The 18,135-nt window shown below is 43.8% G+C and overlaps 1 protein-coding gene across 3 annotated transcripts in view; it reads right to left on the minus strand.

The window, feature by feature from the left end:
* Nucleotides 1–532: 532 nt before the first annotated feature.
* The window catches only part of sik3 (SIK family kinase 3), a 40,711-nt gene continuing 23,108 nt past the window's right edge, over nt 533–18,135 (minus strand). Inside the window, exons 8-26 of one of the 3 annotated variants that reach the window (XM_026191504.2) lie at nt 15,924–16,034; nt 15,703–15,837; nt 15,345–15,422; nt 14,871–14,980; nt 14,450–14,606; nt 14,199–14,348; nt 14,031–14,104; nt 12,947–13,081; nt 11,399–11,540; nt 9,795–9,914; nt 9,303–9,361; nt 9,044–9,153; nt 7,445–7,611; nt 6,784–6,911; nt 5,271–6,031; nt 4,964–5,118; nt 4,346–4,475; nt 4,139–4,265; nt 533–3,978 (exon numbers count right to left, since the gene is read on the minus strand). In XM_026191504.2, coding sequence (XP_026047289.2) covers nt 4,144–4,265; nt 4,346–4,475; nt 4,964–5,118; nt 5,271–6,031; nt 6,784–6,911; nt 7,445–7,611; nt 9,044–9,153; nt 9,303–9,361; nt 9,795–9,914; nt 11,399–11,540; nt 12,947–13,081; nt 14,031–14,104; nt 14,199–14,348; nt 14,450–14,606; nt 14,871–14,980; nt 15,345–15,422; nt 15,703–15,837; nt 15,924–16,034 — 2,844 coding nt within the window. In that variant the 3' untranslated portion in view covers nt 533–3,978; nt 4,139–4,143. Of the gene's footprint in view, nt 3,979–4,138; nt 4,266–4,345; nt 4,476–4,963; nt 5,119–5,270; nt 6,032–6,783; nt 6,912–7,444; nt 7,612–9,043; nt 9,154–9,302; nt 9,362–9,794; nt 9,915–11,398; nt 11,541–12,946; nt 13,082–14,030; nt 14,105–14,198; nt 14,349–14,449; nt 14,607–14,870; nt 14,981–15,344; nt 15,426–15,702; nt 15,838–15,923; nt 16,035–18,135 lie in introns of all 3 variants that reach the window. The other 2 variants (XM_026191503.2, XM_026191505.2) reach the window with 2 other exon arrangements.

The raw sequence follows: 18,135 nt of genomic DNA on the forward strand, positions 1-18,135 counted from the left end.
AACTGACAGAAATTTGGAAGTAGCAGATCTCTTAATAGGGTTGAGTAGCTTTTGCAATTAAGGCCTTGGTAAGGGAGGAGACCAAGAACCCCATCGTCCCTTTGACACAGCTTCAGCCCTCAGCAGCCCAAAGACACAGTGGTGAAGATGGCTGTCTCAGTTACACTTAATCAGCTGCATATGGAGGAGTAGGCCTCTCTTGGATAAAAATAGACAGTCTACTTTGTGCTGGAGCCAAACTGCACTGCTCTGCTAATGCCCTCCCTACAGTGAAGCACAATGGCGGCATCAAGCTGTGAGGAGTAACAGGGATGTCCTTGAGGAACAAGAACTATGTAGTGCATGAAAAATATTAGTAGGAAGAAACTGAGTGTGCAGCCTACACTAGAGTGTCTTCAAACCTTGTCTGGTCATGTCAACGTTTGGCCAAATCACTCTTGACCCTACAGTCACGATGTTGTAATTCGGGCACAAGAAATTTCACTTGATTCACAAGTTTCGTGCGAGCAGGTACAACAAAGACACACTGGTCAACCTTTTTAAATTATTTCTTTATTTATATATATTTATTTATTCATCTCAGTTTGGTTGATATTCTTTTTAATCATTGTTGTTGCACTTTAGTATTTTTGTACTCAACAAAAAAGAAAAATAAAAACAACAAAAAAGTAGACAAAAAAAGAACCAATAGAAAACAAAATGAACCTAAGAAACAGGAGTGGAGCAGAGAGCTGGCTTGCTGGGATGGAGAGAGAAGATGGAAGTCAGGGATGGAAGAGTTGATACACAAATTAAAATAAAACAAAAAAGAGGAAAGATCATTCTGATCAGGCAGATGTGTGCGATTCAGCTCAGTGCTGTGCTTTCCATTCCAGTGTGCTCCCCCTCGACCTTTACATACAGCTCTGGAACTGGACACAATGCAAACAACAAGAGGAACTTCTGGAGTTGCGTCTCTTGTCCAGCCAATGGGACGAGAGATGCATCTTCCATCCCCATTATTTCCCTTTTCCATACTCAATCCTTTCCCCTTCAGTTCTTGATTTTGGCTTGGTGTAAACAATGAGGAAAAAAACAAAAATAACAGGAGGTCAGATCTGAAAGAGGAACGACTGAGATCTGGAGGAAACTCTCGAGTTAGATTGGAAGGTTGTCTTCTGTCCAATTAAAACACGGTTTGGAAGGAACAGCATGCACATCAGCTTCCCTGTTCACATCTGTGTGTACACTTTGTTTTAGAGATACAACTGCTAAGAAGGAACCGCGGGCCTGAATAAAAGCGAATGTCAGTAAACAGGAAGTGACATGCTGCAAATGGAAAGCGCAAGCGCTGCATGACACCACCTACAGTTCTCGGGCGTATATAGCGTACAATATGGAGACCAGCGCAGCAATGTTCTGCGGCGTCTCCCTTGTACAAGCACACAAGTGGAGCTCGATTGTTTTGCGCCGCAGTCCACTTGCTGGCCCAATATTGAGTATTGATTTATGAGAGGATAGATACAGAACAAACCAAATTTGAAAAACAAAGAGGAAGAAAAGGGAGGTGCAGTCCTCTGCTGTGGTCCCCAGTGTGCTGCAGGGCACGCACCTTGGGAGACTAGCGTAAAGGTGGGCGTACCCTCCCAGCTCAGCTCTGACCACACCTTTCCTTTTTTTTGGAGAATCCAAATAATTCATTCCTATGGTTACCTCCTTATACATTTTCCCTTTTACAGTTCGGAGGGATGTCCAGGTGTATCCAAACTGTTCATGCAGCCATCACCTCCACCCGGGGTTAGAGTGAAACAAAATCACAAATGAATCCAAAAGAGGGGAACGTGTGGGGGGTGAGCCGCAGCTGCAGTGTCCTCCTTGGTGGTAACATTGTTAGCCTGGGAGGAGGGGGCCAAGTCTGTAAGGCGCCGTCTGATCAGAAGCCGACATAGTAAAAGATGGCGGGGAGGATCACAGCAGACTGGTAGGTAGGGCAGCAAGAGGGAGAAATAGAAGTGGGTTTATCCGTGACCACACTTGTGATGTTTCTTTTTTGGATGATATGTCAGCTATTTTACAAGATATTCCCTCATTTTTTTGTCTTTTTTGTAGTTTGTTTTGTTTTTCCTTTAAGAGCATCAAGTCAAGTAGCACCCGAACCAACCCAGACAAAAGCCCGAAAGCCTGACCCTGTAAAGCCTGCCACAACTAGCCCGTTAACAGAAAACAGGCCCCCCAACATCAACGAGAATGACAGTCACAACAACATCGATTGAAATGATACTTTAAAAAGCAACACAAAATAATTACTCTCCTCTTATTCAAGTGTCTCGATATCATAATAACATTAAAACAAATAAGAACAATCGCTTTTTTTAACGACGCAGGAAGAGCACCGTCTCTCTTCTCTCTGTCCTCTTTTGGCTAGAAATCTCAAGATTCATAAAACAAGAAGAAAACATTTTTTCTCAAGACATCAAAAAAAAAAAATACAAATACAAATGATAAACAATACCAATATACTTTTTAAAAAAAGAAGAAAAATAAAGCCTCCCCAACATCATCTAAAAACAAAAACAGAACAGAAACTAAAGTTTAGATACAGAAATTTGCAATAGCGTTCTATACATGGCATCACTGTACAAGGAAAGGAGCAAAATGTCTGGTAAAACTACCCACAATGCAATACACTGTCACTGACGTGGGGGGAGGAGGGGGGGGGAACACAAAGTGGGGAAAGTTTAGAGGTTGGAGGGGATTGGGAGGCTGGATTGAAAACCAAGCTGACAGTATGGCAGAGAGCGAGGAACCGCGATGAAGGGTGGAAGCTGACGGAGGAAAGCTGGAACCGAAAGTGCTGAATTACTTAAGTCAAAGAACAAAGTTTGTATTCCTTGTAACACAGAACCGTTTCCTTTAATAATAATAATAATAATAATAATAATAATAATAATGATAACAATCATCATAGTAAAACTTCTTTTACAGAAAAACAGTAATAACAATAAGAGTAACAATATCGAACATAATGCCAACGTGGACATTAGCTGTAAAAATGAATTTTAAAATAAAATAAAATTTAAAAAAAGAAACAAAAAGTAAAACAATAGAAGAAATGAAGCCAGAAAAATAACAAAACAATTAGAGCTGGTTTGTCCTGTGCGATGTCACTGAGCTCCATCTTTGGATAGAGCGCTTTTGTTGCCCATTTGGGAGCCTGACCCAAAACGCCCGCCGCCTGGCCGGGTGAGGGGGCGGCCACCGCTGAGGTTTCAGCCCGCTCTGGAATGATCTGCTGCAGGACAGCAGGAGGAGAGGGGAGAGGGGAGGAGCAGACTGAAATTCATAGACACCCTCGGCTCACCCCTCTCATTCATTCACACACACAAACACACACACACGCAGTCGCACCTAATGTGAATACTTTGGGTTTGTGGCAGCAGTGTGGACGTTTCTTTGTGTCGCTGAACTCGACGTTCTTGCAAGTATTACTGTATCGATGCATCGGCCAGTGAGGCACATAATGAAGTATGCCGACAGAGAAAAGGGGAGGTTTGGGTCAGGCGGCTACAAGGTGGGTGTGGGGTGAGCTGGGCGGGCCAGATTTGTAGATAGGGGGGAAGAGGGGAAAGGCGGGTGGGGTCGAGATGAAAAAGGGAAGAGCGGAGCCCCAGTCTACCCACGGCGGGAGCTGCGAAGAGGAGACGACCTGCGGGAATGAATGCTGGATGTCTGTGCAGAAAATGCTGGCACTTTGACCTTTGAACCCCGAGGCTCCACCTGAGACCCTCACCCCTCTAATGTCTACACCCACCCACCACATACACCCACACCCTCTCTCGCGCAAACTGCCCTCCCAGGGGACAGATGGAGACAGACAGATGGACACAGAAGCACCCCTGCTTGGGCAGACGACGATGGTTTGGCGTGATGCTGCACAACTCAAGTCAACACAACTCAGGATGGCTGATATGGACCGATGGACACAGGATACACCGCTTCCTGCAGGAAGACAGAGGGAAACAAGAAACAATGTCCTCAATCATTTTGCTGCTGATATACCAAAATCTACATCAGTTGTTATCAAGTATTTAAGATTAAAGAAGTGATGTTTGAGGCTTCACACAGACTTTAAGGTTGACTTCACATTCACTGTGTGTACCTGTGCTAGACCCCAGCCTGCTCCATGCTGTACTGCAGGTCAGGGGGCTTGTAGCTAAGGAGCATGTCACTGGTGCAGGAGGAGGGATAGCAGGCTGCCGCATGGAGCTCCCCTTCAACGTCGCACACTGCATGGGAAACACAAATCTTTAACTGATGAGGAAACAGAGAATACTGTTTTTGGGGTAACTACAGGTCTCATACTGACCCGATTCTTCCCGCTGGTGTAGCTGCTGGCTTCCTGTCAGCGATGTCTGGCTGAGAATGTCCGACATGCGAGCGGAGCTTAGCGCCTTCCCAGCCAGCAAGCTCATCCCAGACATGGGGTCTGCCTGATCCTGGAACAGGAAGCGAACGACAGTTTAGAGGCAGGAAAAATGAATCGTGTTTAATAAACGGCTTCTAGCGGAAACAGTGAGTCAGAATTTGGATGTTGTGAGCATCCTTGCAGTGTGTTGATGCCCTCTTAGTTCATTTAGTCATACAAACAAACATACGCTTTCTTCGTTCTGCTAAGTGGGTGTTCTCCAGCACTGCACTGGCAGAGAAAGTGAGCTAAGATCCCATATCCTCCAAAAGGACATCGAGCCAATATAAAAATGACATACAAATGTGATTGTTTCTGCCAGCCCTTTTCCATGACCCACCAAAACAACAGGATGGAATTTAACACTGAATTGTTTTTATTTTACCTAGTTGGAAGCTGATGTAAATGTAAAAAAAAAAAAGAAGCCCCAACAACAACAAAAACACCCCCAAAAACCTACTAGAACCCACACTTAGTGATCAATGTAGTGTGTAACCATAGCAGCAGTGTTTGACTCACATAAGCATCATCACAAGTCTGGATGGTGTGGTGGCGCTGCAGCTGTCCTCTGGATCTGTAAACCTCCCCCTGGGGGCCTCGCGAGTAGCCCACACCATTATGATCAGGCACTTCCATGGCCTGTCCTTGAGGCCTGCACTCCACATGCTCAGACTCTGAAAAGGACATATTTGTACAGGTTTACCTCGTGGCTTTAACATACAGGAAAAGAACATGAATTTAAAGGCGGGAAAAAAATATTCCAGTTAAGACAGACACTGGATTCCAGATCTTTGGAGAAAGCATTGAAATTGGGGTAAGGTCTCACCTCTGTTACCTGTGCCAGTTCTTATGTAGCCACCATGCCTGTGTGTAGGGGAGGTGTAGGGTGGGGTGCCTCCTCGGGGAGGCCCCAGGAGCTCATGTCCTTCTCCTGTCTTGGCAAGAAGGCCTTCGTGTGGGTGATGGTAGCTAGCCGGTACCTCGTCCTCCTCCATGCTCTCTGAGTGAGGTAAGCTGGGGCACGGTGCCTGCTGCTGTTGCTGGACCTCCGGGGGTCTGATCTGAAGGAGGTGGTGGTAGTGTTGCCCTCCAGAGGCACCCTGAGGTGCCTGTGGTTCCAAGCTTTCTCCTGGGCCTAGCTGGCGGAGAAGCAGCATATCTCCATACTCTTGTGGCGCACCGCTGGATGGTGTCGGGGGTGCCGGACATGGCCGGGGGCTCTGCCTTTTCAGCAGGGCAGCCAGGTCCTGTGGGGGCAGTCTGGGATCGGCGTGTCCTGTTAAAGAGTGGCGGGGAGACAGGAGGCCCTGCAGGGTGGGAGTGACGTGCTGCTGAGGGGGGCGGTAGTCCAAAGGAGTCGGGGAGAGGAGAGCCTGCTGTAGTGTGGAAGGGGCTCCGTAGTTGTTGGTCCCCACCGCCCCGGTCTGGTAACCCTCCAGGCCGGGAACTTTAAGGGAGGCTCCCTGCAGGTAGGGGCTGTAGGACCCCACCACGCCTGAGGCGCCTCGGGAGGCAGCGTCGCCAGAGTAGAGGTGGGGATTGAACTGGGCCTGGTCGTAGCCCGATGTGAAGCGGCCAAGGCTGCGGCTAAACAGGAGGGAACACACACAGTAATTACCTACCTGCTGTCTAACAACAATGTACTCCCAATCCTCTGTATACACAGCAAACACATCACCTAACGTCCACCAATCTGCTAAAGATCCACAGAGACAGCCTAGAACACACATCACACGCTGCTCCAGGTTCAAGTATTCACTGAGAGGTGTAACATATTTCCAAAGGATGCTTTTTAATAAAGATTGCAACTTCAAGATTGTAACATGCTCACTCAGTGAAGGTAGTCCTGGCTACAAGGGGCAGTTATGGGATAATGAAGTCAGGGGTGGTGGTCACAGGTTTGACTGACCTCCTACTCGAGTTGATGCTCTGTTTACATGCAGAAACTCACCCAGATACACTGAGCTGGAGAGTTTGTTGTTGCTGTCCACTCAGCACAGACGATGAGGGATTTACAGTCATTTTAAACACATTTCAAACAAAGTTATAATTCTTACGTCTGCTCTTTTACGAACAATGTCCAGAGCAACGAGTTTTCAAAATACAGTGGTAGAAAAATCATTTAATATGGAAGCAATGAAAACACAACAAAAACAAAAAAATGAGAAGCATACAGTGAGAAAAAAACAAAACAAAAAAACAATGCAATGAATGTGAGAGAGGGAGAGTGGTGAGTTCATGCAATCTAACTAAAAGGCAAAGAGGAGGACACAGAAACAGTCCATTGCTGGCGACCATCAGGGGAGGGGGGGGTTGTGGTGACATGATGCGAGCGTCACCTGTGCGACTCGGCGTTGTCTGCGCTGAGCTGCTTCCCGAGGACTCTGTGTCCGCCTGGCGTGGACAGAAAGTTGCTCTGCCTCTGTGCCCCACCTCCCAGCTCCACCTCCTGCACCTGAATGGTCACCTGCACAACAAAGGATGGTGTTCGTTAGTGACTGCAGCATCGCTTCACGACTAATTAAATACATTCTAGCTCGTGACAGCAAAATTTTAAAAAAAGTCAGATATTATGTTTGATTCGGTTATAGGAGGGATTCCAAACTCTTTACATCGTGGGCCATGTTCAACCCACTTTGACCTTAAGTGGGTCAAACCAGTTGAAGCAGAATTGCAATTTTTAACAGCACGTCTCAGTTTTTCTGTATAATAAACGTGTCAGATTAGTGAAAATGTTCTGGTAGCTCACTGCTCAGACATTCCTGCAGTTATAAAACAGTGTTTCTGTCATTTAACAGTTTAACTGTTACCCAGCTACTTTGGTATAGTATGAATGGCACTGGTGCACTCCTTTACATTTTACAATGCCATCCAGTGGGCCGGACTGAAGTCTTTGTCAGGCCAATTATGGCCCCTGGGCCTCATGTTTGACACCTTTGAATTAGAGGGAATTCCTCAGAAGACAAAAAACCCCACATTTGATTGGCTCTTTGCAGTCACCTGCTGTTGTTGAGGTACACCCTGTGCCAATGGGACAGTGGGGCGGGCAGATGCTGCTTGCGGATTGGTTTGCAGAGACACTCGAGGAAGGCCCGTGGGAGGCGGGCTGCCACTCTGGCCCTGGTACATGGCTGGAGCGCCATGTTGGTACTGCACTGATGATTGACCTGAAAGAGAACGAGAGAGAGAGAAGGGGAAAATGATGAGAGCAAAATCATCAAAATTTTTTATAAATTTAAGCTGAGCAAAAAATTCCAAAAATAAAAAATACAACTAAATAGAATAAATAAATTCTCTTAAGACTTTTCAGCTGGAAACTGCAAATGACACAACGAGAAAATAAAAACAGCTGTTAACCTATCACGCTAATCACATGTTATTTTGTTCTTGACGACTGAGGTGTTTACTCACCTGCTGTCCCTGAGGAAACATTTTCATTGAGTCAGCATAAGCTATATGCTTTCTACTGCATTATTCAGAACACACAAACGAACATGGCAGTGCTATTGTACAGAGAACAAAAGCCAGAAATGAATAAAGAGCTTTGTTTTTAAATTAAATATCTGCTCTTTAGCTGCACAGCAAAACCCAAACCGTATTTTAATTAACTTATAAAGTATGAATTGTGACTATAACATTTAACATTTGACCTCTGTAGCATCTAAAGTCTTCTTGTGTCCACTGAAGGCAGGCATAGATTTAATGTAATTAGGAAACTTTCTCTTACTGTTACATTAATACTGACGAACGAGTGTTTACAATCGGACACCATATTAAAATTGTACACTATTCGTTCAGGTCGTGTCACAAGTTAAATGCATGGAACTGAGAATTGGAAATCAGTTTGTATTGTGCAGATATTCATACTTTGATTGCAATTACAAGTTTAAATTAACACACTATAACTCCAGGTGGGCAACTCCAGGCTTCGAGGGCTGGTGTCCTGCAGGTTTTATATATCACCCTGGGTCAACACACCTGAGTCACATGATTAGTTCGTTACCAACACTCTGGAGAACTTCTCCTCCTCTTGAGGAGGTCATTTAGCCATTTGAATCAGCTGTGTTGGATCAAGGGCACATCTAAAACCTGAAGGACACCAGCCCTCGAGGGCTGGAGTTGCCCACCCCTGCAGTATAATATGTTAAGATCAACATCACACTCATGCACAGAGACCCAGGGATCAATAAAGTATTCTGATTCTGATTCTGATTCTGATACATGAACAATATTTCACTGTGTCTAGCCACGTAGCTTTGAGTGCAAAGTGACTTAAAGATTCCGAATGAGATTGCTTGTTTTATCTGGATAAAACAAATGATGTCAATGTATGTGGAAGATCTGGATCTTTTAGTGAGTCAGAATAATTACTTGTTGAAGTCTACGCACACTGGGATGCAAACTAACATGTGTTGAATCAGAAATGCAATATGCTGATCATTAGGTTTTTCTTTCTAGGTTAAAATAGATGTTCTAATAAATATATAGCGAGCTGTGAATAAGCCAGTTAGTTTTATATTTACAGTTTAATCACTGCATTTCTGTACAGTCACATCACCTACTAAAGCATTTAAGCACTCCGGCGGTAGTATTACTAACCGTGCCCTTGCATTATTCCTGCAGAGCCAGGCGGAGAACTCTGATTGGGCTGTCTGAAGAGGTGGTTGCTGGGCTGTGTTGGCGGAGGGCTAGAGGGCTGGATACGCAACCTGAGGGAGGACAGGACAGAGTAGGAGAGGAGAAGAGAGAGATACGACAGTGATGTAACACTTCAGTCGATAGCGCTGCACCACGGTATCAGGTTCATTGTTCACCGTTCAATAGCTGATGAGTAATGTGTGTGTGTGTGTGTGTGTACCTCTGAAGCTGGTGGGTTAGGTGACTGGGCTGGCTTTCTCCATGGCCTAAAGACAGACCCTGCAAGTAAAGACAAATAACCAGATTATGGCTCACAGGGCAGACTACATAACATGACAAAGCATAACACGCATGTACACTTCTCATGCCTCCAAAAAAAACACATTAAGTAAAATGAAGCTACAATGCACTGCAGCCAAGTCTAAGGTGATCCAGATCAATAAAGTTTCATCTCACATGTGTTTCTCCTTCAACAAGATAAGCAACTTTTGTTTCCAGGAGCATCAGTAATTGAGTGCAGTACGCCCAGGTCTCATTGCAGCAATAATCAAAACATAATTCTCCCTTTTCTGAGTAAATTAGTAGAATACAATAATAATACAGTGGCGGATGCTCATAATAAACATGAGCACAACAGGTCCACTTAAGAGTTTCATAACGTGGCCCAAGTTGATGTGAAGACACAGTGCTTCATATCATTAGCTTCACATACCTGGATTTGCTGGTGGAGGATTTGTTGCTCTTGCTGGTACAGGATATGCTGCTGCTGGGTGTGCTCCAGGAGTTTCTCATCCTGCTGGATAGCATACATTTTCTGGAGCTGCTCACACTCCTATTGGAAACACAGACGCGCACCCAGGGTGTTTAATACACATGCTAACAAGGCACAAAATTACAAGTATCCACACTCTACACGCTCTCAGGTTTGAACAATTACCAGTCTTGCCAGTAATTAGAACAAAAATCCAAAAATCCAAACCATTCAACAGTTTCACCTCAGATTTGTTTGCCACAGGTGTGCTCATATAATTAAGATCACCCTGTGTTTAATGATACCAATCACATTTAGCTAATAAGATTAATTGTGTTGCAAAAATACCACATTTTCCAAGTGTTTCTTAAGTACAACCTCCTGATAACACCAGCTTTTTCAGTTTCAGCTTTAATGACCAACGAAGAGAGACGTAATTTACTGTAATCTAGTTTTACGGGTGCTTTCCCAGGCATAGGTCATGTATGTGCCTCTATTCTAAGCAATATTAATCCTGAATGCTCAACATGAAGCGCCCACCGATTCTGATCATTATCTCTTTCCCCACCTACGCCTCCTAGTGGGTGAGGTAATCTCATTGTGGGATTGCTGAAAATGATGCGACATCTCAAGAAAAGTTGTGGGTTTTGTCAGGTCAGAGATTCAGTTTGGTCTCATTTTAAGAAAAGCTGATGCAGTGGATCCAACATTGTTTTTCTTTTAAGAAAAACCTTTAGTTGGCTAACAGGAATCCCCGCACACTTAGTGGTGTGAAGACCAAACAATAAAATGAAGCTGTTGCACATTATCACAGCAGCCTGTGCAAACATGTCAAACAGATTTGGCCATGTGATGCACATAAAAGCAAAAAGGCAGATGTTACAAGAAATTCAAGTTAAAAAAAAATATGTGTGTGTGTTTTTTAATTGAGTCTTGCTTGATTGTGATAGTCTATTGTTGTGCTACTCTGTGTGTGTGTGTGTGTGTGTGTGTGTGTGGGGGGGGGGCATCCAAAAACATGAAGCAAGAACAGACAGGTGATGTGAAGCAAATGTCAGACTTCAGGTTTGATGATTACTGAAATTAAGTTAGCATGAGTGCAGTAACAGTCCTCCCAACAAGGAGTCACAACAGTGTTCAGATCCCATGGATGACTTGCCAAGACTATCTGACTGAATGCATCGCATCAGAGTCCTCCACTGCTAACAAAGCACATATTTACAGTGTCAGGGATCTGTTTGTACTCGCCAGCGATTCAAACTTGCATCAGAGCGACTGCAAACTATTTCCTGTTCTGCACTGTTGCTCTGGGAACCATGTTTTGCATACAATATAGAGATATAGATATATAGATATATATAATATCAACCCTAAGGGGAAAACAGTGATTTGTTTAGCCAAGCAAGAACAGTGATACGGTTTCACTGAAAATCCTTAATCTTTGAATGTGATTGTTTTCTAACTGGTTAAAAAGTAAAAGTAAGCCATATATTTTTAACTCCCGCACAAATATAAGGATGTAAACAAGTTAATGGCTCTAAAAGTGTACAAGTAAGGTGATGTACCTGCTTGAGTTGCTTAATGAGGCTGCTGTTCTCTAGGTGAGCCTTGAAGGCCTGAATGGTGGCAGCCCCGTCAGAGAACCGTCTGACAGGAGAGAAGCGCTCCATGGGCAGATGAAGGGTGTTACAGTCCTTATAGCTGGATCTGAAAAGGGGGCCATGGGGAGCAGACACAGACAAGTGTGTACACAAATACACACGTGCACGCACACACATATACACGAGACGTAACACGACAGATACCATAGGTACACCATTAGACACACGCATTCAGCCATACAGACAGAGATAAGACACAGAAACAGACATGTGAGCACTTTAAACCTGCACAACATGGTCATATTCAGGTGTTGTCATGGAGGCGTAGTCCAGTGTGTAAAAAGCGTAAGGAGCCCGAACTTATATGTCAAAGGAAACCTCGAAATTTCACCTTTCCTGTAAATCATGCCATGTAAGCCTGGTTACATTAGATGATCTTCATGCCAGGTTATCTAAGGTCAACACTGATGATATATATACACCAATCAGCCACAGCATCAAAACCTCTGACAGGTGAAGGGAATTAAACATCTTACTAGGATGATTTGTTTTTATTTCTGCAGTGGGTTTTAATCTCATACACCCAAACCACCTAAACAGACCACACACATACCCAGTGTTACAATGGTACTCCCTAAGAAGGACAACACACTCAAGGAAGCTCAAGGAGCACAAAGAATAATCCAAGATGCTGACCTGTTGTTTTCCCTGCAGAAGGAAGCCCTACCCTATTGGGAGGTGGGGGTTTAATGTTGTGGCTGATTGGTGCATGACAGTAAGTCCCCTCTTCAGCTGAACACTGATATAGTTATTTTTCTGTACAGAGCTTAGACAATACAGATCATTTGATGGGATTGGATAAAGCAGCTGTGTCTGTCATCAAGAAATTCATATTCATAAAAAAGAAAGACAAAAATACAGCTGAACAGAACATGCGTTCTTTAAAATTCAACTTTTACCCATCTATAGCCCCATTTTAAACCCAAGGTTAGGCTGCCTTGGTAGAAAAGTACACTCAGTTTTGCTGAGCTGAGGGGGAGGATAATGACACCTATAAGGGACAACAGTTAAAACTGCCAGCATGACAACAGTAAAATATGGCTGCTATTGCAGAGAAAATGTACAAATGTAGTGATTTAGCTCTGAGATGTTGTTCATACCTCCAAAAAAACCCTCCAAAAACCTCCAAAAAACAAAAAAAAAACATCTGGTAAACTCTCTGTCTTCCCCCAGGTTTGTGAAAATGAAAGAGTTCTACTAAATCCTGGTTTACTGGTGATGTGAAGATACAGCATTTGCGCCCTGTGTCAGAAACTCCATCTCTACCATCACTCTCCATTGGTGGGTATGGATCACATCCTTTGTGTTGTTTGTGATGTGTTTGCAAGTGATGAGAATGTGTGTGTGACAGTGTGTGAGAAAGAATTGGGCTTAACTTTCCATTCATTTAATGGGTCTCAGTGTTTGTGTGTGTCTGTGCATAGAGAGCTCGGAGTGGGTGTGTCCCCTCACCGGGTGTGTGTGTCGGGGACCCAGCCCACCCTCTGACGGGGGCCTTGGGGCCGCTGTGACTCTGCCGAGGGCTCGCCATGCGATGTGCTCATGAGCGTGTGCGTCGTGTGCCGCTTGGAGCGGTTCGCCAGGTACCTGGGCCGCAGGGAGGGGGGGAGGACGGGGGTGAGGGTGGGAGACAGGAAGCAGCGCTGGTCAGCTCTCTGTCCTCATTGGCTAATGGAGATGGGGAGGGAAGGCCCACCCCTTTCCACTTCTGCCAATAGGTGCCATGATTAATATCATCTTAGCCAATCAAAAAACAGTAAACAAAAAAATTACACCGGTCGATGGATGTTATAGCTTATGGGTGTCCCGCAACGCCCCAGCCTTCCAATTTTAGGATTGGACTGGTTGCCATTTAGTATTCATTGGTTTTGCAAGCTTCAGAGTTAGCAAAGCTGTGTGAGAAAGAGTGAAAAGGTCCAGAGGATAATTTGGCACTTACTGAAATGAGAGAGAGAAAGAAAAGCTCTTGGCCAAAGAGTATGAGTGATAGGAGGCACTGTGTCTGGTGGCAGATTCAGTTTAGGACTGTGGCAGAAGGCACTTGCGCAATGGAGAGAGAAAAGATGGGATAAGCACCGCAGCAGAGTGGCCACCTCCCGTTGGGGGGGGGAAAAAGCAGAGCAGCCAGAGGCACTCACTCCCAGCAACCCAGGACACCAGCGAGGTCTACAGAAGGTGCTGTCTGAAGAGGATCGGCTGGGAAGAGCTCACCTAGACTCAACAGCTCCATAAAAGAACCCAGCGCCCATCATTACCCCAGACTAATGTCAATGTTTTTCCACATTATTTTTAAAAACTAAGTCAAACATAAAATTGTCATTACATGACTATATTCATGTGGGTTTTTTACACTTTGTTTTATTCAGTTACCTGGTTATAAAACCTCCTCTATAAACTTTAGACTTCAATATCTTGGCCGACCCAGATCTCAGTACTTGTACTTGTCGTCACAGGTTATGAGACTTCCACAGATTCTCATTTAGACAGCACCTCTGTACGGTATTCCCCTTCACCAAAAACCGTCACCGTGGGTTACCTCTGTACTGCCTCTTGATCTGGCTCTCCGTCTGAACCCTCCTCATCCACCGGAGCTACTGCAGGGATAGGATGCTAAGAGAAGCAAAGAGTTTACTGGTCAACGCCTGTTCAGCACATAGGAGGACGACATACAAGGTGGACTACATTCAGAAATCCAGATCCTCACCGGGCTGGTGACAAGTGGCGAGGGCCCTCGGGGCCTTTTCAAGAGCTGAGCGTGTAGCTGAATGTTGGCCCCGCCGTCGGAAGCTCTTCGACCCAGAGGCCCCATGCCGTTGAGCAGTTGGAGGGTAGGCGGCTGCAACAATGATTGCTCCTGGAGGATCAGCAGGCACAGGAAGTCAGATTAAGTAGGAAAATAAATAAAGTAAGCTGATGGCTACCAAGTGAAATCCGGTCTAACCCAGCTTACTGTACCTTGTATTCCAGCTGCTGTGTGGGCTGCAGGCTCTGTGTGGGCATAAGAGTGTGCATTTGACCCATAGTGGGGGCAAGAGGGATGAAAGGGGGCTGGGGCAGCGCACCACGAGGGAAACCAGGTGGCAGCTTCTGGAGATCTTCCTGCATCTCTGTCCTGTTAGGGAAACGGAGAAAATGACATAAAATGAGTCGATGATTGTTTAAGATTAGTGAGAAAGCAGCTAATATAATTACTTATGCTTTAATGCTCCTCATTCTTACTTAAATTTGCTTGAAATAACCCACATGTGCACACCCTAAAATATATTACCTCATCTATAAATAGCTGACAGTCAACAAATCAGAATGCAATTGTGCTGCACTATTTTAGACAAATACCTAATAATGTGAGTGAAAACAGTGTCAGTTCATGCCTAACCTTTGGTCTGGTACCCCCACAGTGTGCCGCCTCATTGAAAGGTAGCGAGCCATGGCCTCAGGAGATGGCTCCTCCCCTTCATCGCTGTCCAGAGCCATGCTGCCGTCAGGCTGAACGATAGATAAACACACAGCCAGTGTTTGGTAATCAGAAGTGATCTTTGGTACTGTGTGCTGCATGCTTGTGTGCATTTGTTACTTAATAAAGACAAAGTTCACATTTTAAATGCATTCCATGTTTATATAAACATGCATAAGTGTTTTCTATTAAAACAGAACACATTTTTACTACATAGCACTGACTAACTGAAATCAAAACACAGTTGAAGAGTCTAAAGAGACTCCCCTTATTTCTCATCATACTATATACACTGTTGCAGTTTATGAAGAAATTAGCTAGTTCTAGCTTGTTTTTCAAGCTGCTGCGCACCTACTCCCAGGCTGATGCAACCACTTGACTCCACTGCTAACTCACCTCAACAATCTGGTTCTCTGGATTGATGAGTTGGACGTGGGGAACGGTTATGCTAACAGGATTACCTTGTGGGTCTGTCTGCTGGGACACACAAACACACACACACACATAGAGAGGTCATAAGGGTTGCGCTAATTTGATAACAATCTTCTTAGCCCAGAGTGATTGGCAGATATGGGTTAAAACCATTCAGCGGACAGACACCAGGACTACAGTAAGATATACTGATGGAGGAGGCGCCTTTACTACATCTACAGCTCAAGTGCCTCGCTTAAAATTTATTCCTAAAATCTGTTGATATAAAGACAATTTTGTATACACAGAATCTGCAGAAAACTACACTGATGTAATGAGTCACCTGTACAGCATTTAGAGGATAGCTAATGGGGCGCAGTGTGGGTTGAGCAACACGCAGGGTCTTGTGTTTCTTGAGGCGGTCAGCCAGCAGACTGTAGATGGCACTGTAGTGATCATATGCATCTGTTTGTAGAGACTGAAGAAGAAAAGGCAAGACATTCATAAGCTGTGCTATTTATTTTGACAAATAAACAAAAAGGTAGAGATGAAACTTTTCGCCACCTGAAGTGTGCGCTCTCGGTCCAGGCCCATCTCACACATGGCCATGAGCACTTGCTCGTTGATGAGCTCCATCTCTCTCTCCGTCTTCACCTGCTCACACTCCGCTATTAACTGGAAGGGAGTGGAAAAACATGGCAACGCTTTACAGACTGCAAATAATTGCTGCTATTAAACAACAATAATGATCAAAGCATTCACAATTTATTAGTGAGGCCAAAACTTAAGTTGATTTATGTCATTAGCTTGTGTTAAACAAGTCAAGATTTAATGAAGTGTGAACTATTTTATGTGTAATTACAGCTGAAAAGAGATGATAATTGCATTCTGATTACATCCACACCCATAACACTACATATCCATTATAGTATGAATTTTTAACGATCACTGTGGTTTGTGATCATGTTTTCATTACTCCTCCTCATATGCTCAGCTACAGATACTGACATTAAGTCAAAAGATCAGTATATCTTAACCCAGTGGGTTTTTCCCCCTAAAATAACCAAGTAGATTTGGTCCCTGAACGCAACCTAACCTAACAGCAAGTGAAAGCAAACAGACAGTGAAACCAAAACCAAAAGGTGAGTACTGGAATATAAACTACAGCTTTCAGGTTCACAGTCTTGTGATTTACAAACGTACAGGTGAGGACAAAATTAGTTTTTGCCTATATGTTTCCAAAGGCTTTCTTTAAAAAAAAACCAACAAAAAAAAAAAATCATAGTTTTCTTTAGAAATGATCAATTATTTCTATTTTTAGAAAATAACCGAGGTCTATATTATTAGCCACCCCTAAAAACTGACCATTTTATTGAGCTAGAGCATAAACCACTGCCATGATGACATTTTGTAAAGTTAAAATGAGTGTTATTTTCCCATTTACACACAGTATAAAAACTTCAGTGACAGTTTGAGCTGTCAGTGAGAAAGTATCATGTCGAAAACAAAGGAAATCAGTTTAGACTTGAGAAAAAGAACCGATGACGCTCACAAAGCAGGAGATGGATATTCAAATGTATCACAGAGTTTCCAAGTGTCAAGAACTGGAGTGAGAAGTATCGACAGCCACACAGTACAGAACGAGCCTGGCGGAGGTAGGAAGCCAAAGAAACTCGTGAATGGCTTATCCAAGACTGGAATTGTAGTCTTAAACAAGAAAATCTCTAGAATCCTGAACATAATGAATGAACTGGTTTGCAGATCAAGAAAAACTTGATTTCTGTTTAGAGACACCTTGAAGTCAGACTGAAGTATGCTAAAGACAACACAGAGAAATATTCCGCATTGGGCAGCACGGTGGTTAGCATTGTTGCAGCAAGAACGTCCTGAGTTCAATTCCACCATCAGGCTGGGGTCTTTCTGTGTGGAGTCTGCATGTTCTCCCCGTGTTTGCATGGATTCCCTCTGGGTACTCCGGAAGTGAATGGATGGATGGATGCTGGAGATTGGTCCTTTGGTCAGATGACATGAAGCTAGAGCTTTTATCCCATAGAGATGGGCGTTTACTCCCCCCATAGTGAAACACAATGGTGGGAGTATTATGCTGTGGGGATGCTCCAGTTGGTCTGTAATAGGGAATCTCATCAAGATGGAAGGAATCATAAAGAAGGAAGGATATGTGAAGATTCAGAAAGAAAACCTTGTGTAGTCAGCAGCAAAACTGAGTCTGGGTCATCGCTAATATTATTATTGTAAGTGCACAATAATTCTGAGCCTGGTAGTTTTTGGTTTTTATGAAATAACTTTAATTATGTGTGCAAAATAAGGGGAGCCAGTAATTCTGTCCTCATCTGTATAATCTCTTAAAAACAGGTGTTGCAAAGACCAGTGACACTTTTATAACCATCCATAAAAAGGCTTATTTGATGAACCACAAACTACTTATTAACCATTACCAAAGTTAAAGACATAAATGTTTATAAATGTTTATAAAAAGTACGTTCTTTCATGTTGTTAAACCATTATCTAAAGCTGAACTATAAATTTAACTTTTATAAATGAGTTTAACATTTTTAGATAATGTGCATATTCAGTTCCTAATGATGCAAAGTAACTTTAAATGAATGATTCCTTGCAAAGGGATTAAAGAGGGCTAGTTCAAGGCTAGCTGTTAAGCTTAACTGGTGCCTGACAGTAACTATATTTAACATAATATTTAATAACTCTGGGGTTCATTCTCATTCAGCTTTCAATCATCTTTAGTGCAACCAAATTA

Source organism: Astatotilapia calliptera, chromosome 14, assembly GCF_964374335.1.
Source record: "Astatotilapia calliptera chromosome 14, fAstCal68.1, whole genome shotgun sequence".
NCBI lineage: Eukaryota > Metazoa > Chordata > Actinopteri > Cichliformes > Cichlidae > Astatotilapia > Astatotilapia calliptera.